This window comes from Vipera ursinii (genome assembly GCF_947247035.1).
Source record: "Vipera ursinii genome assembly, chromosome: 1".
NCBI lineage: Eukaryota > Metazoa > Chordata > Lepidosauria > Squamata > Viperidae > Vipera > Vipera ursinii.
The window spans coordinates 240,753,237-240,776,981 of record NC_139512.1 but is presented as its reverse complement, the minus strand read 5'-3'; the positions used below and the strand labels follow the sequence as shown (position 1 = coordinate 240,776,981).

The 23,745-nt window shown below is 42.7% G+C and overlaps 2 protein-coding genes across 2 annotated transcripts in view; one reads left to right on the top strand and one right to left on the bottom strand.

The window, feature by feature from the left end:
- Positions 1-23,745, bottom strand: part of MRAP2 (melanocortin 2 receptor accessory protein 2) — a gene marked incomplete at its 5' end in the record, with an annotated part of 869,028 nt that overhangs the window by 550,186 nt on the left and 295,097 nt on the right. The gene's annotated exons all lie outside the window — the stretch shown is intronic.
- TBX18 (T-box transcription factor 18) overlaps positions 15,703-23,745 on the top strand; it is a 29,451-nt gene continuing 21,408 nt past the window's right edge. Inside the window, exons 1-3 of the mRNA XM_083350391.1 lie at positions 15,703-16,126; positions 19,096-19,273; positions 22,145-22,246. Of these exons, the coding sequence (XP_083206517.1) occupies positions 15,790-16,126; positions 19,096-19,273; positions 22,145-22,246 (617 nt within the window). The 5' untranslated portion in view covers positions 15,703-15,789. The remainder of the gene's footprint in view (positions 16,127-19,095; positions 19,274-22,144; positions 22,247-23,745) is intronic.

The window sequence follows — 23,745 nt, the reverse complement described above, 5'->3', positions numbered from 1 at the left end:
CTGTAGGGCGAGCATACTTTCGACGCCCTCCCCTTCGTATGATAATTGCTGTACCTATGGTGATGAAGGATAAATTGAAAATAAAAATAGAATTTTTGTTGGCGGGATACAGAAACCAAACACACCGAAGATCGGGGCGGGCGGCGAGGGTCCTTCTCTATCCCGTGCCTGAGATCGAGGCGCAATAACAGGGCGATCCTCCCCCCCCCCCAAAAAAAAATTTCCCCAGTCAGCGATGCTTGCAATGCTTTCCCCTCAAAAGGCAGCCCAGATCTCTCTTACCCTGCCCGACTTAACAACCCGGAGGAGACGGCGTTTTCCCCCTCGGCCTCTTTCAGAGGAGCTGGTAGTAGGAAACGCAGCTCCGCGCAGGGTAAAGGAAGAGGGAGGGGGGGGGAGAAAAGCCATCCCCGCTCCGATCGCCTTCGATGACCACCAGATGTTTTCGGAACAAGCCCGGGTTTTGATCCCAGGGAAACCCGTTCCAGCCACAGACCTCCAGCCACCCATCTCCGGGGAAAAAAAAAAACATTCGGAGGCATCGGGCACACTCTCCCCCTCACCCACCCACCCCCTCGCCGCATACATACAGGGAGGGCAGCGGCCTTCCTTCCGCAACTGCCAGCGGTCCTGGTTCTTCAGATTTTCCGCCTAACGCCTGGCCCGCCGAGGCCTTTTCCAGTCCCAGCGCTTTGTCCCGAGCGCTCGTCGATCTCAATAAAGGAGAATATTTCTAGCTCGGGGTGGAAATGAGGGTGGGGGTGTCCCTTGCTGCTCTCCGACCTTGCTGGTTTTTCATGCAGACAGACATGTTATTACCCTTCGTGGCGCAGTGGGCTAATGCCTCCTTAAGTAACACCAGCTGCCTGCAATTAGTGCAGGTTCTCGTCCCACCAGGCTCAAGGTTGACTCAGCCTTCCATCCTTCCGAGGTAGGTAAAATGAGGACCCAGATTGTTGGGGGCAATAAGCTGACTTTGTAATAATGCCGCTTGGGGGGGGGGCGAAAGCCCTAATAAGCAGGCATATGCATAGAATGAAGGCTATTGCTAAGCACATTGATTTGTGCTTTAGATTGTAAGCCGCCCTGAGTCTTCGGAGAAGGGCGGAATATTAATGGGATTAAAAAAATAAAAAAAAATAAAATTGTCCTGATATGTTTATCTTCCCTTCGGTCTGTTCTTCTTCTTGTTCCTCAAATTTATCCCACCAGGCTCAAGGCTGACTCAGCCTTCCATCCTTCCTAGGTAGGTAAAATGAGGACCCAGATTGTTGGGGGCAATAAGCCGCTTGGGTGTGTGTGTGTGTGTGTGAAAGCCCTAATAAGCAGGCATATACATAGAATGAAAGCTATTGCTAAGCACATTGATTTGTGCTTTAGATTGTAAGCCACCCTGAGTCTTCGGAGAAGGGCGGGATATAAATGGGATCAAATAAATAAATAAATAAATAAAGCTCGTAAAATATAAATAATTACCATAACAATCATATTAAACAATAATATGAAAGCCAGGCAGGATAAAAAGACACATTAGTGTTAAAAACAATCCATCTAATGTTAATTTCCAAATGTGGACTTTTGCAGCCAGTTCTTTGATTCTCTACAAAACGATATGGGTATAAGCTTGCTTAAATGGGATTAAAAAAAACAAACTTAGGTAACACCTAGTTACCCAGTTTGGGGTAATGAAACGCTGCAAGAAAACCAGCAAGCTCAGAGAGCACCGAGGACCCGCTCGTCGATCTGCGCGCACACGAACTTGGCAGAAAAGACCCATCCCGCCTTGCTCAGCCGGGGAGTCCAGGAGACTCCGCTGGACGCCGTCTTCGGGCGCTGCGCCGAGTCCGGGCTTTCCAGCCCGGCCGTCCCATCTGCTCTGCACCTCTGGCTTTCTCCCGCGTCGGGACCCGTCGCCCGCCTTTCACCGAGCCGCGTCTCGTTCCGCTTCTCAGCCCGAACAGAACCAGGCGCATTCTGCTGACAGCGCCCCCGGTTCGCTAATTCCGCCCTTCGGCACGCGACGGCTGACCCCGAGTTAAATCCAAGGATCACAACTTGAGTTGTTGTTTCCTGAAAAGCCGGTTGCCGGGCTCTCGCTTCTGACGAATCCAGCGACCTCTTTGCCTGCGACGATCGTTTCACATGTGCAATCCTAGCGTCGGACTAAGCGGCGCTTACTTCCGAGTAAACCAAAATTGTGGACCCTCCTCCCCCTTTCTTAAATCGGCTTTTTGCACTGAGCCTCTCTGCAGAAATCCCTCAAGTTTATTCGAAGATTGGCGTTTGCTTGCTTGCTTGTGGGGAACGGTTGACTGGATTGCAAAGGCAAGGATATTTACCAAATAAAAGTATATTCGATTTCTTTTGGGGTGAGCAGAAAATGCGGAAAAACATGTTATGACCTTCCAGCCCCAAAGCAGTTAACTTCAGCAGAAATATGGCAAGGATCTTGAACAGATATCAGCAATTTATTTCGATGGGAAGATCGTTCCTATACATCTAAGCCGCCAAGTGGGACAAATCCGTAACAATAACACACTTCTTTTTCCTTTAAACTTTATAATTTAAAGTTTTCTTTAAACTTTTTACACTTACAAAAGTCATAAATCTGGTCAAATATGGATTCAAACTGGCCGGGAATCCAGTATGCAAAAACTAAACTGTCTTAATTTAACTCGGCATAGCACCGATAACTCGGCACGGCCTGATATAAGCAGTTTGTTACTCACATTGACAGAATTCCCCCCCACACACACACACACACATCTTTTTAAAATTGGAAACATTGTGATTTAAGCTGCTTTCAGGAGTTCCGTGGCTTGTAACACGAGAAGCTGGGTAAAACTAGAAGAAACTTGCATACAATATTCCTTGTCTCCGCATTTCTGGCTCTGTGAAAATTGTCTGCAAGTTCCAACGACATGATCCTTTTAACCGTTTTGAAAACAAAAAACAAAACGAAATGAAATTGCATTTGAAATACTAGGCGAATATTTCACGCTGCAATCCTAGCATTGAACTTACTTCCAAGTAAATCAGAATTGTAGATTCTCGTCTCCCTTTATTAAATCAGCTTTTTGCATGGAACCTCTATGCAGAAATACCTCAAGTAAATTCAAGGTGACTCTTAAGCAAGTGAATGCGCAGCCCCTGGTCTCAGCCCTCTAGTTTTAACTTGGGTTGCTTCAGATTCAGGATGGTTCCCATTTTTGTCTTTCCTAGAGCCAAGGCAGAGTCCCCAGAGCCTGACCCCATTGCTCTTGCAAATAATTCTTTAGCCAATAGGGGGCACACGATGACCGGCTCCCAGTGGCAAAATCTGGGCTTAAAACTTCCCTCCCATTTCCCCCCACAACTTAAAAAAGAAGGGTTTATGTATATTCGCCCGATCTAACGATGTGCTCTTTTCATTCCCCATCAATGCATGCCCTCCTGGGACTTCATCAGACCCAGGTATCTTTCAAAAAAAGCTAAAAAATTAAAGTTGCACGTGTCCTTACTACGAAGGAAAGCCCTTAAGATCTGTTTATAATAGTTACTTTAGAAACAAAATTTATAACAGTAGTACAGGGTTGTTGTTGTTGTTGTTTTTAGGGCAATATGCATCCTCCATGTGTAGTTCAATTCTTTCTTTCACTTTTTCGTTTTTGGAAAACTGCAGCAGGTAGGGCTTGCTAAAGGAATATGACAGGTAATATGAGACCCCTACTGGTATCTGAAGACTGAAGTTTCCATTAAACTCAGGCACACCTCCAGTGAATGGAGATATACTCATCCCTCTGGCTACCGAATGTCTCACTTACTTTTCCCCTGGAGCAGCGTGCAGGTCAAAGCCTGGTATTTTTGGAGGGAGCAAGAAGGAGATGGAGTGAGAGAAGACTAAAAGAATAATTACAAACTGACACCTACTACCTTTATATAAATGATGCAGATTTTTATATCCCAGTTTTTTAAGCCCTAAGCCTTAGGGCCTAAGGAGTTTTGTTCCTTAAAGGTTTCACAGTATTCACACAATATGCCTAGCTCAGGGGTAGGCAACCTCGGCTCTTTTATGACTCATGGACTTCAACTCCCAGAATTCCTGAGTCAGCTGACTAGGAGTTGAAGTCCATGAGTCATAAAAGAGCCGAGGTTGCCTACCCCTGGCCTAGCTGGATCAAATGAAAACCAAGACACAACTTGTACACAGCATAGTACATTTGGTTAGTGTTAAACTCAGGGGGTGTTGGGGAGGGTGGCTTAACCTGTTGCACAAAGGCAGTTTGTTAAGTTAGTTTCCAGATCAATGGATTGTGAAAGCCAGAGAGAGAATGGATTCAGTCACCAGATCAAGTGCGTTGTGTTTGGTGCAGAAACCTAAGAGAGAAAGAGAAACGGAAAAGTGGTTTCCACAACTTTAGGCTCACATCAGTGAGTCTGTTCTGTGCCTGCTCATTGCCAAACTTTCAAGAGAATGTGTTGGGCAACCCTATTGGAAATATGAGATATGAAACCCTATCTTTCTGAACTGCCATTCAAGAATTCCAATTGGAGAGGTGGGTTACTGTTTCTTTGATGCCCTGATAATTGAGAGAAACACAAACAGCCCTTCTTCTTAAAGAGGTCTCTGAGATGCCCTTTGAATCCGCATCTTTCCCCTTGCTGTTTAAGGCAGGCTTGATGTGTGAACTGGAACAATCCAAGGGTGCCATCACCTCCACCACTGCACTATTGTAAGCCCCATCATCCTCTGTGGACTGATAGATTGGTTGGCACAGCTGGTTGGCAGTGCATGCTATGAGATTGAAGACAGTCAGACTAACCATGGGGAAATATGTCAATCCTCCCTAAGGCAAGGGACATGGAGTGACCAGCCTCTCCAAGCATCTGACTCAAAGCAAGGGGAGGAGACTATGTTTGCTCCCAGGAAACTCAGAAATGCATTGAATTGAGCCAGGAAGTACTTGTCTTGGATGTCATTCTACCAATTTTGTGCAACACTTGTTCCCAGTACCAATGGCCACCCCATTGGGCCACAGGGGATCACTCCAATCGTCCCAAGCCAGGAAATTTAGCTTAGCACCCTTTAGTGACCACATCCATCATCACTGCCTATCTATCATGCCTGACAATGGCCCAAGAGCCCTGTTGGCTACCTATATAGGAAGAGATAGCATCAGGATTTTTATTTTATTTTTGGGGGGGGGGGGAATGTGCTTCCTTTTTTGAAAAGCTGAGCAACAGGGGGTCTTCACAGGAGGTGATCAAAATGTTCAAGATGTGCATAAAAAAACAGATGGAGCTTTGGATGCCCTATCCTGAACATCATTTTGACTTTTTTGACCATGCCCTGCAGACACCCCTCCTAAACAGAGTCTCATCTGCTAAATGCAGATATGGGCAATCATTTAAAAAGCCAAAGCTCCCTTAGGCTAAAATGGTAAAAGCCACCTCCATAAATTTGCCAGGGAAACTGCCTCAGCCGATCCATGAAGTCACCAGGAGCCAAGCACAATTTGGACTATCTTATTAGTTCAAGGCATTGAAGGAGAATCAGCCCACTCTGGAGTTCCAACAAGCTCACCTGGCTTGCAAGGCCTTCCTTTTTACCAGGGCCCAGCATTGAAATTGTCCATTTCAGAGGGGGTTAGGAGAGAGGAGAGAAATTTGTTCAAAGAGGAGAGTGGCAAATGTCCTTTGCTTCTTGCAGCTCCTTCCCTTGAGAGCCAATATCCCCCACTTCCCATCCCCAAAGCCCAGATGCCCCCCAATACAGAAATGCTGCCAATTGTGGCCAATTTTCCCCACCCCACCCCACCCCCCACACTTCCACTGCCAAGGAGATCATAAACATAGTGTGGTAGAATATGGCTTGAGGGGACTGTGCTTTATCTCCTTTGGGAAATGCCCAGTGATGCCTAGTGGACTTCGTTTTATTTATTTATTTTTTACATTATTACATTGATATCCTATGTAACAGTGTTCCGTGCGCCTTTGGCATCTAGTAATGCCAGCCACATGACCACAGAGACGTCCTCGGACAAGCACTGGCTCTTCAGCTTTGAAACGGAGATGAGCACCGGCCCCTAGAGTCGGAAACGACTAGCACGCATGTGCAGGGGAACCTTTACCTTTACCTTTATTGATATCCTGCCTTTTTACAGAGCTCAAGGTGGACAACAAAATTCTTCATTGTCCCATTTTTCTTCACAATAGCCCTATGAAAAATGCTGGGCTGTGACTGACTGATACTCAGTCTGCATCCATAGTTGAGAATAGACTTCTAGTCTGACAGTCTAATTACCAGGGGTCTTCAGACCTGGCCCTTTTATGACTTGTGGATTTCAACTCCCAGAATTCCTCAGCCAGCACGCCTGGCTGAGGAATTCTGGGAGTTGAAGTCCACAAGTCATAAAAGGGCCAAGTTTGAAAACACCTGCAATCACTACTCCACACTATCTCTAGTGAATCATCACAGAAAGGCCAGGCCTAGTTCCAGTGTTTTTAAACAGCAACTTTCCTTGCTTTGAAGAATATCTCTCCCATCTCTGAAAGTCCTTTTGTCTCCCTTCATCCCAGAGTTTGGGATTGTCACAAAGTGCTGGACATGAGGTTGTGGGAAAAGGTCACTCTTATAGACTCAGACTTTATTTGAACCAGGGATCTTGGGACATATGTTAAAATCAAGAGTGCATGTGAGGAAGTGCAAGCTGCCTTTCCCTCAAACTCTTTGGCCAGATCCTGAGAAGTAGATCCTGATCTTTCTACCTTTCTTTTTGCCTATCTGAAATCTGGTGGGGTCAACGCAGTTTTGCTCTATTCATTTTTATGAGAATCAGGAAGTAGGACCAACTTAGAAGTGAAGTCCCACTGAATCCCACCGAATATCAGCTCAACATTATCCCCAAATTTGGACAAATTTTGTTCAGGAAATTGAGGATTCAGAACAGCACGAACTCACATTCCCTTTTGCTAAACTGGGCTGCTTCAGCTTCTAGCCGTCGGCAGCCTGGCCCAGTTACTCGGTGTTCCTTGGGACCAGCGCCTGACTTAGCGCCTTCTCCCTTTCCCACGGCCACCTGTGACCTCCACAGTCCTCTGTCCGCAAAGACTGAGATCCACAGGGGGCTCATTTTAAACGGAAGGAAACAAAATATTCACACACCAAGTCTGACACAGATCGAAGTAAGGGACCACAAATCTTGGACCGCGTTTCTTGCGTTTCTAGAGAATTGTGCAATGACTTCAATGGGCGGAAAAACCAGCGCTCTCGCATCTGCCCTTTAAAGAGACACAGCGGTCATTAAATTAAAGGCGCCACGTTAACATTAAGCTGCCGTGTGTACTTGTACGTGTGTATGCATACCAACCGGGGACAAAGCACTCAAGGAAATGTCTAAATGACACTTCGGGTCCTGAGCTTACAGGTGGGACTTTGCCGGAAACGAAGCGTGTTCTCTCCGCCATCTGGAGTTCTAAAAATGACTTGGTTTGTGGGGAGAGGTTGAACGTCAGAATACGAGTGGTCAAACTCTAAGTCCGCATCAGCCCCGCTTAGCCGTGAAGTTCGCCGTGTGACTTTCGGCTTATCTACAATACTTCCCAAAATGAGGAGAAAAGGCTGGTGGTGTAATCTTGAAGTTATCCCTTTATCCCCCAGCCGTTTAGTGAAGGTGCCCTGTTTTTTTTGTTTTTTTTCTCGATTAAACAGGGCGACTGTTGTCTAAATGGCGCTGGGCTTCAGACTGAGTTTTTAGAAACGCTTTCAAATGCATATATAGCAATATACGTTCACACATTAAAAAGCAAAAACTCTCTTGGAATTGCCTTTGCCAACAGACGGTGGCTTTTCTAAGCTTTGTCGTGCATCGAAACGCAATCATGACCACTCTGTCGCGAAACGGCACCGCCAACTATCTCTTCAGGAAAAAGCCGTTTCTAGATGCTGGCTACTTCCTTGCTAGTAGCCACGCGGCCTGAGCCTGATGGAAGCTGCTATCCCAAAGATTTGAAAACCTACTTCTTAAAGTTCGGGGAGGGGGGGGGGAATTATGTTCCTAATGAAACTAACAGCCGATTCTCAATGAACGAGTTGTCCCCAAGTAAATGTGCGCAGAGCAACTAGACGTTGGATCAACCGAGGCAATCAATATCCTGCGGGGGAGACGATTTGGGCCGAGGCAATGGTGATATTCAGGAAGTTCGGTTTTACTTACTTATTTATTTTATTTTAATTCCATTTATATCCCGCCCTTCTCCGAAGACTCAGGGCGGCTTACAAGCTTAGCAGTAGCCTTCATTCTATGTATATGCCTGCTTGTTAGGGCTTTCACATACACCCCAAGCGGCATTATTACAAAGTCAGCTTAATTGCCCCCAACAATCTGGGTCCTCATTTTACCTACCTCGGAAGGATGGAAGGCTGAGTCAACCTTGAGCCTGGTGGGACGCGAACCTGCACTAATTGCAGGCAGCTGGTGTTACTTAAGGAGGCATTAGCCCACTGCGCCACCAAGGTCAAATTTGGTCAAATTCGGGTTGAAACTTGCTCAGTAGAAGCCACCGCTAGAAGTAAGCCTTCTCTTTCCTTTTCTTACCTTCAGCTTACCCTTCTTCTCTCTGGAAGATGGACTTATTGCAACGAATCCAGGCATTGCAACGGCCGAGTTTCAGGCAAAACGTTAGGACGCCCAAATAGAAACAAACGTGAAAGCGAAGTTTGTTTATTTATTTATTTTATTGGATTTGTATACCGCCCTATTCCCGTAGGACTCAGGGCGGTTTACAGGGCAGTTAAAACCATGAATACAAAAAATTGAAAGTTGTCCGGCGCTGGCGAATGCAGAGGACGCTTTCACTACTCAGGGCAATTTTGCAGCGCTCAGTGAGTGCAGTTCGGACTTAGCTGCTCCGCAAGCCAGCGCAAGTCAGCCAGACCTCCAAGTTTGAGATAGTCTTGGGATTTGCGAGGGGGGGGGGGAGAGGGTAAACCGGGATCTAACAGCGAATAAATAGGCTCCACTAGACCGCAGTTCCGGAGCTGGGCGCACCCCTCTACTTGCCCATCTTTGGGGGAGCACAGTACATCGCCTTCCTCCCTCTTCCTCCTTTTAAAACGTTGATCTCCTGTATTTGTTTGCTCTGTCCCTTTTAACTGAGGGACTTAAAATAATTCTTTTTTTTTTGGAGTTGCGACAGAGGCAGGAAAACAGGCGGGATGATGGAGGGACGGGTTTCAGTGTTTGAGAAGGAGCCGTCTTCATATTTACTTGAAAGCAGACTGAGACTTGGATGAGGAGGGCGAAGAAATCGCTCCGATTGCCTGCCTGCTTACGGCAGGCGTTCTTCGTCTCTTGTTTTGCTGGCAATGCTTGGTGGGTGTCACTACGGGGCTTATTCCCAGGCATTAAGCGGCTAAATTTATTTTCCTATGCTAACAAACCGAGGCAACTAGACAGCGATCTATAAAAGAGTCCTTTCCAATTTTTTTGGCAAAACTCGAACAGATGGTGCTAATGTGGAATATTCTCATAAATCCCTAAAGGCTCTCTAACAAGCGGTTTACCTGCAAGCCGCATCAGTGAATCACACATCTATCTTTTGAAGTGGTTTCCTTCCTTCCTACTTTCTTTCCTTCTTTCCTCCCAACCTTTGAGTCAAGGGCGGCTTATTCCGTTACTCTAGAAATGCATCAAAGGAACAGAAATGTTGGTTTGAAGGTAAACTTCCCAAGGTAAATCTACTTCCAAATGAATTCATTTAGAATCAAAGACAGAAATGATAACGCAAAACGGGAAGTAGAAGAAAAGGGATAATTCAGCCTTCGTACAGGACAGATCAATCTTTTACAAAGATTTGTTTTAGTCTCTTGTCTTTCATACAGTTAGATGGTAGACAACTGACTAAAGGGGTCACTAAGGGGAGAAATGGTATTGGGTGGTTTTTCCCAGGCAGGGAATCCTTGATGACAGCTGAAATAAATGATATAGGTTTTTATATGGCCATTATCCCTTAGGGCAACCATTTAGAGCTCAAAGGTCCTTGAATTGGAGCAGTATGCATTTTTGCAATAGGTTCCAACCCAGAACATTGGTCTTTATAAGCAGAACAGAGATCAAGAATGAATTTTTAAAACATCTCTCCTATTGCCATGGGAAATTATTTTAAACCAGCATGAAACTTTTTAATCCCATCTGCACGAAATCCCATCAATAAATTTACAATGATCCGATCCTAAATTCCTTCAACAAATATCCATTCTTGTTTATCTTCAACTATTATTTTAGCATCCTAAACGCTTACTTATTTAGAAGTGGTTGGAATTCACTTCCATTGCATGTGTAGAAAGTTGTGGCAATAACAATGCTTGAAAATAACGCTTATTTTTCTTTCTTCAGTAAGAGAAAATTGACATGTAGTTGCAAAGCACCCTATGAAATCCAGAAAGATAGAGATAAAAAACAGGGGAACAGAATTTTGCTGGTGACACCAAGAAAATCTTTGTAATCCTCACACAATTTTGCATTCAGAACTGACTTAATATTTCTGGAAGATTCCTTGTATTGGATTAGGCTTATTTTCAAGAACATGTGCAAAAGGATTCCAATTTTAGTGTTTTTCCCCCCTCTGTAGATGAAAGGAAATATTTTTCTTTAATAGCCCTACCTTTTCTCTAGGGCAGGGGTAGGCAACCTCAGCTCTTTTATGACTCATGGACTTCAACTCTGGGAGTTGAAGTCCATGAGTCATAAAAGAGCCGAGGTTGCCTACCCCTGCTCTAGGGCATTGTCATAGTAAGGCACAAACTGAAGAAACATATTTACTTGAGAAATTTATTTATTTATTGAACGTAACTTGTTCTATTGTCTTTTCATTGAGGCCCCCAGGGCAGTGTTCAAGATTGAAGAACAGAACCAAAAGGAACACTGAAAGATATTGAAAGGTGGAGTTGCAAAGATGATGGAGATAAGTGGAACTAGGTACTCCAAAGTAATCTTTCCCAACTTGGTGCTTCAAATATGCTACACTACTAACCTCTTATCATCCCCAGCCTTCCTAATAGCCCTCATTAAATTGAAGCTATCTTCTTAGACTACAGAGTCCATTATCCTCAGTGACATAGTGGTTGGGGGGTGATAGGAGTCATAGTTGTAATACATTTGTAATATATTGGATGCCAGATTGGGAACGCTTAAAGGTAAATGGGATTAAACCCTATCGCTTTCTTTCGCACTATCTTATGCTTTGGTCCCCAAATAATATAGAACTGGGGGAGGGCAATTTAAATAAGGGAAAAGTAAATCGATTGCACATATGCAATGATTTCAAGTATGATAATTCTTCTGGCCATTAAATTACTTTTTAAAAAACTGCGCTCACTTTCTCAGAGTGAAATCTATAGTAAGCAGAGGGCTTGTGAGAATAACTAAACTCAGCTGAGAATTCATTAGAAGAACAACCTTTCTCCTCAGCCATCTCTCACGCAAGAAGGTAGAGTATGGACAACTCATTGAAGTTACTGAGAGAATATTTGTAGCTCAGGGTTGAAATGAGGTGTCCTTGCTACATTCTGAGCTTGGTTGTTTTCTTGCAGATGTTTCATTACCTAATTTGGGTAATGAAATCTCTGCAAGAAAACAACCAAGCTCTAAGGGCACCGAGGACCTCTCACTTGAAATTATCCTCTCCAAAAGAGGAAAAAGTCCCATTCTTTTTTAGGGGGTTGTAGGGATCCAACAGCTCACCTGAGGACAGGTCACCTCCTTCCTTAAATTCAATACCCGGCTCCTTAGCATCTGGGGAGGGGTCAGAGAAAGATTCCTGGACCCTGCAGAAGTTTGTCTGTAAGGCTAAGCGAATGGCTCCTGATGCCTCCTTTCTTTTCTGTAAAGTTTTCTAGCTTTTTGTGGTGGGATTCCGAATAACTTTGAAAAAATTTCTTGTGTGTGTGTGTGTGTGAGAGAGAGAGAGAGAGGGGGGGGAGGGAGGGAGGGAGAGAGAGAGGGAGAGAGGGAGGGAGAGAGAGAGAGAGGGAGAGAGGGAGAGAGAGAGAGAGAGAGAGAGAGAGGGAGGGAGGGAGAGGGAGGGAGGGAGAGAGAGAGAGATCTGGATTGGGGCTGGCTGGTCTGATTTTGGACTCATATCCTGTCTTGTCCTTATTGCCAAAATAGGAAGGTGGGTTAAGAGAGCCTGTCCATGAGGAAAAGGAACACCAAAGCAACGGGTTTCAAAACCTTTGAGCTTCTAGCTTCCCCCCACCCCACCCCAGTATATTTCTTTTCCTAGTGTATTTCATATTTCCATCACTCACCTCTGTTGCCACTGAAGCCGCAAATGAGTTGTGTTTAATATACTTCTTTGCAGGATATTAGAAAAAGCACATTTTTTTGCCAGAATCCCAAATCAAAAGCCAAAAAGCAAAACAGGCATATAAAACTTATGAACCTGTTACTGATTTTAAAATTCATATTGCAAAGTGATTCCTCACTCAAAGAGTAAAATAAATCAATCAGTAATTTACAAAGGGGATTAGCACTGAAACTATATTACAATATACAAATGAAGAGTTACATTACGGAATAAAATGAATTTTAAGAGACCATTATTATATTCACATTTAAAATGTCTTATGGTATCATAAACTGTTAATTTTAACTGCTGGTAAATCTTCTGGGTTGTTGTTTTTTTCTGCAATAGATTAAGACAAGCGACTCTTCTGGAAACCTTAAATTTATAGAATTCGAATTATGGCACTTAGTTCAAGGTTCAACCAAATTGGGTATATTCAGGTTGGTTGTTTGGAATCAATAACCAGATTGCTTACTCTGGAGTAGCCTATTTCAAAGGGCCTTTTTGGAATGATACCTCAGTATTTCAATTCCCTCAAAAAGAATATATTTTATTGAAAAACCAAAAAGAAAATATTAGGGTGGGGTGAAATTATAAACTAATGTTGAGATGAAGCTTTGATGTTCATGCTTTATGCCAGTGAAAATCTTTTGTTAATGATAAACTGAGCAAAATATGGAGCCCCTCTGAGCAAAGCAAAGTCGCCAAGCTTGTCTAGTATTAGCAAGGGATGGTTTTTGTTTCTTTGTTTATTGTTTTGGAATTGATAAATTTCTTTCAAGGGATGCGTCATTCATTAGGCAAATTAACTTGGCAACAGTTCCATAAGACATCCAAGTTTATTTTTAGAACGTTTGCTGACATAATGAATTTAATTTCAAGTAAATACCAAAAACTCCATTATTCTGTTTCAGCAAAAGTATTTACAATCTGGCACATTTGGGATTTTTTGTTTTTTTGCTTGATGTGTGTCCCAACCATCTGGGAAATCATCATTGAATACTTTGCTATCAAAAGACCCAAGAAGTGAAGGGAGATATTGATCATTCAATTAAATACACCGGTGCTCCCTCCCAGCTGCAAAAGTAGTTGCACAAAGTATGTTTTCTGAGCAGCAACTGGATCGTCTTGGGCCCCCGGTTGCTTTTACAGGGTGTATCTGGATTGTCTGGAGTCAAACAAGGCGAGAAAATATGTGGGAGGACCAGAAACAGGGGCATTTTGGATGTGATGTGAGCAAAAAATACCTGCAAGCATTGTGTGTACCCAATGAAAACTAAATTTTGTGTAGAGAAGCCTCCCCATAATGCTGACTTTTTGCTTGCTAAACTGATCTTCCATGTACAGGAGCAGCTCTGGATAGCAGCTGCAGAGCAAAGCCGCTGGCCTATTGAGTTGCGTATGAGATTCCTGCAAGCATTACCAGCTAAAAGCTTCTGCAAGCAGGTGGTTCAGCCCAATTCTGGCCCTAGTCAAGTCCCAGCCTTGGGTCAGAATATTGGAGAAAGCCACTCTTTATAGGCATAGCTCATGCTTCCATGCCTTGGAAGGGCTGCCTTGGGAAGGCTACCTTACCAAGATGGAACAAGGATGGGTGCTGCAGAAGTTCCCTGGAAGGCTCAGCGAGCAGCCCCTCCTTACCTTTCCTAGTATGGATCTTGGCAGAGTCAGAGGCTTTTTTTTTCTGTGATGGGTAGAAGTAGTGGAGGAAAGCATGGATGTGTCCCAGTGTATAGATACTGGGCAGTGGCATAGGAAGAACTTTTTGGGTATTGCAGGCCTGCAAGTTTGTGGTTTTTTTTAAGGGGGTGGAATATTCCCAACATCAAAGTTCCCCAGTTTGAATTGCCATATTGGGTGTGTGTGTGTCAATAAAAAGGGACCCTGATATATCTCTTTCTCATACACAGACAGAGAGACCCCCTTATGTTTTCTCCTCTGCAGAAAGATTGCTCTTGAGCAGCAGTTGCTCACAATGCAATACCTGAAGCTGACCATCAGCTGCAAGGTGTCGGGAAGAAGCTAGTCAGCTCAGATAGCAAGTCAGCAGTTTCACCCACAGGACTGCAGGCAGGTTAGAGGGAGCATAGTTACCACTTACGATTTTAAGAGGAATATGGACCTGGAAGGCCACAGGTGGCATCCCATTCCTGTTGCTTCAGGATATCTTGATCTTCATTAGAGACCTGGAAAGAAAGGAATAGCTATAGAAATAATGGGAATCTCATTCTATTAGCTTGCCAAGGAACTGTCACGCTATTTTGTTGTAAGAAGAACAACAAAGAACCGGGTGGCATCTTATTCTCAAACTTTGTTGTGGCATATACTTATCATCACCACTGTTAGTAGTTATGAATTCCGGCAAGAATCTTTGAAGCTCAGGCCAGTTTGGGATGGATGTTGTATATATAGAGACAGACCATGATATACTCTATCAATCTGGCATAAAGGTCACTGATAAATTGGCTTTGGAAACGAGTAAATAATTGTTTTTAGGAAATATGTTTACTAGAAGAACTCAGTTATGTGCTCATATGGGAAAAAGGTATTAACAGCAACCCGTATTTCTTGAGCAGGCAGGCGAACCTAAAACTTACTGGTCTCAACTATTTTTTTTATCAATGACATACAGTATTGAAATGTTTGCTTTAGTTCACTTTACAAGTGAACTAAAGTAAAAAAAAGTTTACTTTAAAACCATGGCTATTTCGGTTTGCATTATTCCCACTTTAGGGATGGAGAACTGAGAATCCGAGGGAAAGACAGCACGTCGTCCAGTCTGTGAAAGAGAGAGAGAACTTCAGTTCTCCTTTCTGCCTGCCGTTTTGGTCGGGAGAAAGATGAAAGGTTGTAACAGCCTGAAAGCGAAAGTCTTGCTCTGAGGGTCCAATCAAAGAAGCACAAGAAGTACACACTCTGGCTTCTCTAACCAGGCATTTTTAGTACCCTCTAAGGAAGAAGCAACGGGGGGGAGGGGGGAGGGGGAAGGGTATTTCTAATTTCTGATTGGCCAAAGCCCCCTCTTGATTGACAGCCCTCCTCCTCGCTGGTCTCCGCCCCTCCCCAGCCCCTCCACTGACACTAATGAGCAAATTCTTCCCACCGGTCTCCTGCCTGGAAGTGCTGACAGATCAAGGCAACACATTTCAATTCCAAGCCCTAATTTGTGTCCGCAGAGCGTTCGTTACCCATGTCAGAGCTGTTTGGCCCCTCGGACGAGGCAGAGCTTGCGGGAGAAGGAGGAGGGGAGGACGGGAAGCCCCGCTTTGGCGTAGAGGGATCCTCTGGGCTCGCAAAGGGAAGAGGAGGGGGGAAGGCTCGGCGACCCACTTCAGCCTGCTAGGAGGTGGATGCGAAAGGCGCGGCGAAGCGAAGGCAAGGCGAGCGGCGCGGCCCGGAAGAGCAATAGCAGCCGGCGGGGGCGAGAGAGAAGACGGGAGGGTTCCAGTTCGCCGGTCCGACATGGCAGAGAAGCGGAGAGCCTCGCCTTGCACCGTGCTGAGCCTCAAGGCTCACGCGTTCTCGGTGGAGGCGTTGATCGGAGCCGAGAAACAGCAGCAGCAGCAGCAGCAGCGGCAATCGCAGCTACAGCCGCCGCCTCAGAAGCGACGAAAGCTGGCTGGAGTCAACGGGGAAGAGACGCCGTCCGAAGGTAGCGGCGGCGGCGGCCACGGGAACAGCTGCGAGGCGGACTCCAGAGAAGGCGCCGGGCAGAGCGCCACTTCGCCCTCCGGCGCTGAGACCTGCTCGGCCGCGCCCGAAGCAACGAAGAACTGTGGCGTCCGGGAGGTAGCTCCCGGTAAGTCCTTGCGTCCTCTTGCTTACACAACTCGCTCTCCACTTAAGAAGGACCTCTCTCTCTCTCCCTCCCCCCCCCAAATTTTCCTTGCCTGGTCATAACTAAAAAATGGGGACGTTTTCCCTCCAAAAGAACGCGGCTTTCAATGGTCCCAATCCCCAGACTGATGTCTCTTCTCGGTCGGAGAGAGAAGGCTGTCACAGCTCGGCTCAGCGGCCTGTCCTTTCCCTTCAACTTACCCAGACTGTCCTGCGGTTTGCAGAAGCATCAATAGGGTCCAGTCCTGGTAGCAGAAAATGCAGGATTTTTAAAAACAACTGGGCCAAGTTCTACTGGCTAATGCCCTGTTCAGTCTTTACTAATCAAGAGTAAAGCAATTAATAACACAGTAGAATGATAAGAAGTGAAGTGTATTTTTATTCTGTTTTGTTTTGTTTTTCTGGAAGGAATTGGTTTCTGTGCGATTAGCCCACAGTGGGTATATAGTACTAGTATGCTTCAGCTCCAGTACTTTGCAAAAAAAAAAATTTCTCCAAGCCAAGGAGTTCAGGGGGACTCAGCCCCCAGGAGCTTTGCACTCTAGAAGGAAAAAAAGCATATGTCCAATTGGAAATAAATAAATAAAATCACACCCTAAAAATGAACCTGGTTACTGAATAACCCCTTTTGCTTGAATTTGAATAATACAGATCTACCGGTAACCAAATTTGATGTTTTGGCCCACAATGCTAAGCTACAGAAAGTTTAATATTGTACTGTCTAAGCTTAGTATCTATCAATTCTTACATGATTAAGCATTTTGCGTAATGTAGGAAATAATTATATTTATTACCATCACTGATAGGGGTAGGGTTTTTAGGCTGCAGTCCTCAAAGCATATATCTGGTGGTGAATACCATTGAACTAAATGGGAATAAGCTCCATTGAACACCCCATAGACATGTCTAGGAAGGTCATTCACTTGTGGGTTTCTCAGATGAGCTGCACATAATATTCTCAAACCTGACTTAGTTCGACTTAAAACAAGATCTTTACATTTTGTGGATAGGCATTTTTCTAGGAATAATTCTGTTTACTCTAAATCGCTACTAGGAAAAATTATTTATATTAACTTAAACATGGATGGGATCCACTTTAACCAGATAATCCTTACTACTTTTCAGCTTTTCGCTTTTACTTGGACTGAAATGTTATTTATGACAATGAGACATATTTTTTTCTCTTGATAGCTAACTACAGTAGTTAAAAATGTAGATGTCAGTATTATTAAAACACCCCCCCAACAGCTACATTGCGTTTATTATGGTCCTATTCAGTGTATGCAAATCAGTTAAAATATACTGAATATATAGTAATATTTTTTACCAGGGGTGGTATTTAAATAAGTGAACAACCGGTTCTCTGGATGCACGCCACTTCCAGAAGTCCATTCTGGGCTTGGGCAACAAAATATTGGATACCAATTCTGCCGAACTGGCTGAATCCCACCGTTTTTTAACCTCCCCCCTTTAAATTGATAAAAATATTACATACTTTCCTTCTAGTGAAATATAGGTGACCACAGGTTTTCTTACAAACAATAATTTGGTATTTAAGTTAATTGAAATTTACAGATTTATCTTCAAATGTACTTTGGATTGCTAAATTCTTTGTTTGAACTGTTTGGGCAAATAGTCAATGTAATCTGCCCATATAAAATAACAAGTTGATTGTGGTGTTTTTTGCTTATTTGTTTGATGATGATGTTTTTGTGGGCGCATCGGATAAAGAGGCCTAAAATCCATGAAACTGTATTTTACAATACATCCGAAAATGAAATAATACTAAGGCTCTTTGTTGTCTCAATTTACTTCCAAGTCAGTACACCCAGGTACAGTCAGTGCAGAAAGAAAGCGGTTCGGGATTTCAGTTAATTCTTCGTTTCTGCCGCTTTTTAAGTAGGATTTGGGCCTAACGCGGTGAAGTCTCCAAAATCTGCTTCCAATCCATTCCCCAAAAGAGCCCGCAATTAAAAGACGTGTAAAGTATTGAGCAGGGCGAACTGTCTTTCCCTGAAATTGAGGCTGACTTTAGTTCAAATGGCCCTGGAAAAGGGACGGCTGTCGATAATAACCGTTAAAAAAAGAGTGAAGGCGAAACCAACTTAAGACTGCTTCTGAGGAAGGCGATTTATTATTTCCAGGAAGCAGCCCTAATTGACGTTAGCCTCCGCTGCCTTTTTGCTGCAAAGGAACCACGAGACCGATCGCAAAGACGCGCCGGCTCTTTGAACGTTATCTCGCCGCCCCGGGTGGGCCCTGGCGCTCTTTTTTGCCTAGGGACGCTCGAGGTGGGGGAGGGGAACGAATTCCCGCCTTTTCCCGGCGAGATTTTTCCCCCCGAGCCTTTCGTTTTGCTTCCTCGACCCCAAACTGTTGCCCGTTCACGGACACCCGCGTGGAATTGAGGCCCGAGGGAGCGGTGTTGGCGCTACCCCCCCCCCCAAAAAAAAAAAAGCACCGGCGGACGACACGAAAAAAGCACGCGCCCCTTTTCTAAGGGAGGCACGTGCGCATAAAGCGCGGGAGTCTGCAGTGAAGAAACAAGCGAGCCACGCTTCAGGCGCCTTTTCCATGGGGGGGGCGGGAAAAAGCGCAAGTTTCGTGGTTACGCAGGGGTCTTCAAACTTGGCCCCTCTATGACTTGTGGACTTCAGCTCCCAGAATTCCTCAGCCAGGCACGCTCGCTGAGGGATTCTGGGAGTTGAAGTCCACGAGTCATAGAAGGGCCAAGTTTGAAGATCCCTGGTGGTTAGGGTTTCTGTGGGATTTTTTTTTTAAAAAAAAAATATTCTCTCTTCCCACCCGGGAGCGTAGAGATAGCTCCCCTAGTCGCCTCTACTTCCGGGTTCGGCTTAGCGCTTTTAGGCCGTGTATTTGCCCTACCGCCGCCCCCTCATATCTTTCCCGCTTCTGCTTTGATTCCTACAGGTGGCTGTGAAGAGAGTTTCTTAAACAGCGCGTCGCCTCCCCTGACTCCTGCAGGCTCCGCCAAGGCTGCCTCGCCTTCACTTGCCCCGCAAGTGCCTCGGGTGGACCTGCAGGGCGCGGAGCTCTGGAAACGTTTCCACGAGATCGGCACCGAGATGATTATTACCAAGGCGGGAAGGTAAAAAAGAAAAAAAAAAGGCAGGGCGAATCGTCCGACTCAGTGATTCAAAAAACAAAACAAAACAAAACAAAACCCGGCAGTGCCGCTAAATCTTGAGAATCGGCGCGGCTCTGAAACGCGCTGTGGAATTTCCGTTTTGGGTAGAAGGTTTTACGGCCGAATTAGATGAGTTTAGAATACGGGGGTTACATACATACATGTTGCTCTTCAAAATTCGGTCACAGAAACGAGGCCGTTCCACCCGAACGTGTATGCTGCTGGTGGACGAGTTTCCAAATAAAGGGATAATGAAATCACGAAGTAGTTTGGAATAACGTTATGAAAAGCGCATCCGTCCCCCTCCGTGTTGATTTGGAAGTAAATCTTAAACAGTCAGAATATGTTTTGGAATGACATACCAAATCGAAATGCAAACTGCGTCCATGTGCATACATACATACAGGATTGCAGGGATTGGTTGTAAATTATTTGAATTAATTACCATGTTCTGATATTTTTTTATTATTATTTTAATCCCATTTATATCCCGCCCTTCTCCGAAGACTCAGGGCGGCTTACAATCTTAAGCACAAATCAAATGTGCTTAGCAATAGCCTTCATTCTATGTATATGCCTGCTTATTAGGGCTTTCGCCCCCCCCCCCCCAGCAGCATTATTACAAAGTCAGCTTATTGCCCCCAACAATCTGGGTCCTCAGTATTGCCATACTTAGAGAGAGATTTTAAAACAAGGAACACAATTTTAGCAACGGTCCTAAAAAACGATGTTTTTCCCCCCCAGCTAATCACTGATCTTCAATATATTCCTTGGAAAGGCTATTGGTTTGAATTAAAGTGTTTATTATTCATAACGATCAGTCTATTTTAAAAAATCTAATGTTAGATATGGCTTGAAATGTTATTCTCTGTTGTATCTATTTTTTGTTCACCACAGTGAAAATATTTACCATTTCTAGCATCCTGAAGTATGAGTCAAAGAGATGTTTCTAATAGCAAAATCAAAAGATTAGATCAGAAGCAAAATATTCAGGAGAAACCATTGGTTGCCTTTGGTTTTCTGTTTCAGATAATTTGTATTGTCTCAAGCATTTTTTATATTCAAACTTTAATCATTATGCTAGTTAGATACAAACATTTACATTTTACTGTTGTGAAAGTTGGAAATTTAAATTATCTCTAACATAATATTTAAGAATGGTGGGTATGAATTCAAATTGCTGATATGTGAAAATAACTTAGCAAATTATGAAGCTGGAGAGGCCATTAGAATTATAAATGATGCAGAACGTGAGGAATGGTAGGTTTCCTGTTCATTATTTTAACAAAATACATTATCCTAAAGATAACTTGTTCTTACTCTGTAAAGAATGTATACATGATAAAAATCTGCATTATAGAAATATATCTGAATGCATTAACAATGACAAAAACACATTTTATTGAAGCCATATGTTACCTTCTTTATTTTCAGTGAGGCATTATTAATGATTGAAATGCAATATTTGGCTTAACATTGGCTCCTGTCAATTTTTCCTTTTTATCTTACAGATTAAAAAAAATGTTAACTAGGTAGCCATAGTTAGTTTTGCTTCTTGGTTATTTTAAACATGTTAATTTATTATTTCTAGAATGTAATTTAGATTTCATACTTTTAGAAAAGACTGAGAATTTTAGGAAAATAGAACTGAATCTATGGTCCTTTTATGGAAGTAAAAATATACTATATTTTTGTTATGAAATTCCTTTAAAGCTAAGACAGTTTTTACTCAACAGCTAATTTGAGAAATACAATACAGTGCTTCATAAATGTCCATGTAGTGATTTCCGTTAGGCAGTAGCAAAATTGCTGTGTGGATTTTTTATTCTTAATGAAGTAATTTTTGAGATAATTTTTGAAGTATTTTTTCTCTCTGAGGGAGATGGGCAGTTTAGAAATTTGAAATATAAATACATTTTAGAATACCTGTTAAATATTTAATGTCTTTTTACTGTATTATTGGAATTTGTTTCTAAATACACATTTAGAATGGTACCTTTATGGACATATATGTGTCTATATACTATATGAATATCATTTAGATGATTTGGAGTTTATGTATATACACATTTGTGCATATATATCTCCCCCAAAACATTTTAAGTAGTATAACCCTGTCCTGGGAAATTCACCTCTAAAACCATGCTTATTGTTTCTGTAACGTATATTCACTGCAGAAAAGGTGACATGCTATAATCTCTCACTGTGCTAATTATTAGAAGCAGCTGATAAAGTCATAAATCTTCTTTTCCCGTGACAGAACTGATAGTTTTGATCATCTGTTTAGATATGAATTTGGGTGTGTGTGCATATGTATGCATGTAATCCTAGAGGGAAAATGTTTATGTTCAGGGCACTGCAACATGAAAATGAGCTGTACCTATTTACATTTGAGAAAACATTTTTGAGGATCAGAATGACAAACTGAAAATCGTATTTATGAGTAGCTGCAGCTGCTATTTCAGCCTCTGATGTGAGTTTTAAACAGAGCAACAAATTAAAAACAAAATTGCTAATTCACATCTATACTGAGTTTGTTGTTTGAAGGAATTTCACTAACAATTAAAATAGATGTAAAAGTTATTGAGATGTAGGGGTGTCAAAGGTCCGGCAATGGGGGAAGTCAAGATATGTCACGACACATCACATGACGTGGTGAGTTTGACCCCCCTGTGTTAGGGTTTTGTGAGTGAATTGGCTCTAATGATTTAAAAAGGAAAAAAAGCTTGCAGATAACTTTAAATGAGAAAGAGTTGAGGGTTATACTTCAATCTTGTTCCTAATTTTGTCTCCCAAATCTGTTTTTTATTAAATACTCTTTTCTATATTCAGACGAATGTTTCCTGCAATGAGAGTGAAAATTTCAGGCCTAGATCCTCATCAGCAGTATTACATTGCTATGGATATTGTCCCTGTAGACAACAAAAGATACAGGTAAAGTAGCATTAATATTTAATACATGGGATGAGGGAACTGCAAAATATATAGTTTATTTGGAAAATAACAAAATTGTGCTTAATTCCCTTCCAAATTCCTATGTTCTTTTTGCCCATGAACAACTCCAACTTTGATTATTGTTTTTTGTTTTTGTGTTTGAGCATTATACGTTTGGTTCACATATTGAATATCCTGTTATCATTATTTTTCTTATCTTGTAAGCAATAGTCCTTCAGCTCCTTACTTGCAAATAGATTCACTGTAATTAGTAAGACTGAAGTGAAGTGGATTGTCTTTATGGTGCAAATCACTTTGCTAGCCCAGTTAAGAACAACACTGCATGAATATGGAACTACTCGGTGGCTAAAGTTACAACAGCTGTAATTTGTCTGTTTTGCCATGGAAATGATGTCTACCTAGTCAAGAGACAAAGGTGATGTGGTATGCCTTACAGAGATCTTGACGTTTGATTAGCAGGTCCACTAATGACAGCACAGAAACCTCTTCCAGCTAGTGAAATGCTGGAGGACACTACAAAGCTAAAAGAAGAAATGACCTTGCTTTGCTTTAGCCTTAAAGAGGTGGTGGGATGGAGTTTGCTTCATGAAGCAGTTATGATAAAGCATCTCTTTAAAACTCATACCTGGTCTTTCGCTTAAAAAGAGAAGGAAATGGAAGAAATACTCAACCATTTTAATACCCTAGATCTGCTTTGAATTATTTCAAGATGGGACATTATTGCATAGGTTTTACTGGACTGAATATATTTTCAAGATGGACACTACACAGCCATACTAGAATTATGATTATTCAACTGGATATTTGCTGTTCTTCTCTTTGTTAGGGTAGATGTGTAGCAGTTGATTTTCATGCCATCTCTAAAGATGTACCAAAGATAGTTGTTCAATTATTCCTGTGTATGATTGCTTCATGAAGCTAAACAAATGCCCTAAGATAGATAGATAGATAGATAGATAGATAGATAGATAGATAGATGATAGATAGATTAGATTAGATTAGATCTTAAATTAAAATGAAAGTTGAGACATTGGTGAAAGACTTGAGAAATTTTGACAGAATGTAGAACAGAAGCCTATTTTAAAAATATTCTAAAAGAGAAATGGGACAAAGATATTTTTTCTCTATTATCATAGTAGGTGCACTAGTTAGGTAATGGAGCTTTTGCTGGTATATGTAGGTCTATATTTGGGCTTCGAAGAAATAATGCTGGCTTAGTAGTTCACTGCATCCAGTTAAGCAAAGGATTTTGCAGATAAATTCATTCATACCCACTAGACTTTTATACTATCATTAAAGGAGTTTAATAAAGTTCTATTATTCTCCAATTTTGATGAATATTTTTCAGCTTAAACAGCCCAAAGAACTGGGTAAAATTCTGGAAAAAGTAATATACACCATGTCTGTCCTTGAATAGTTGAACCATATTCTCTCTTGTTTATAAAAGCTAATAGAAGAAAGCTAGCCTTGAATTTCAT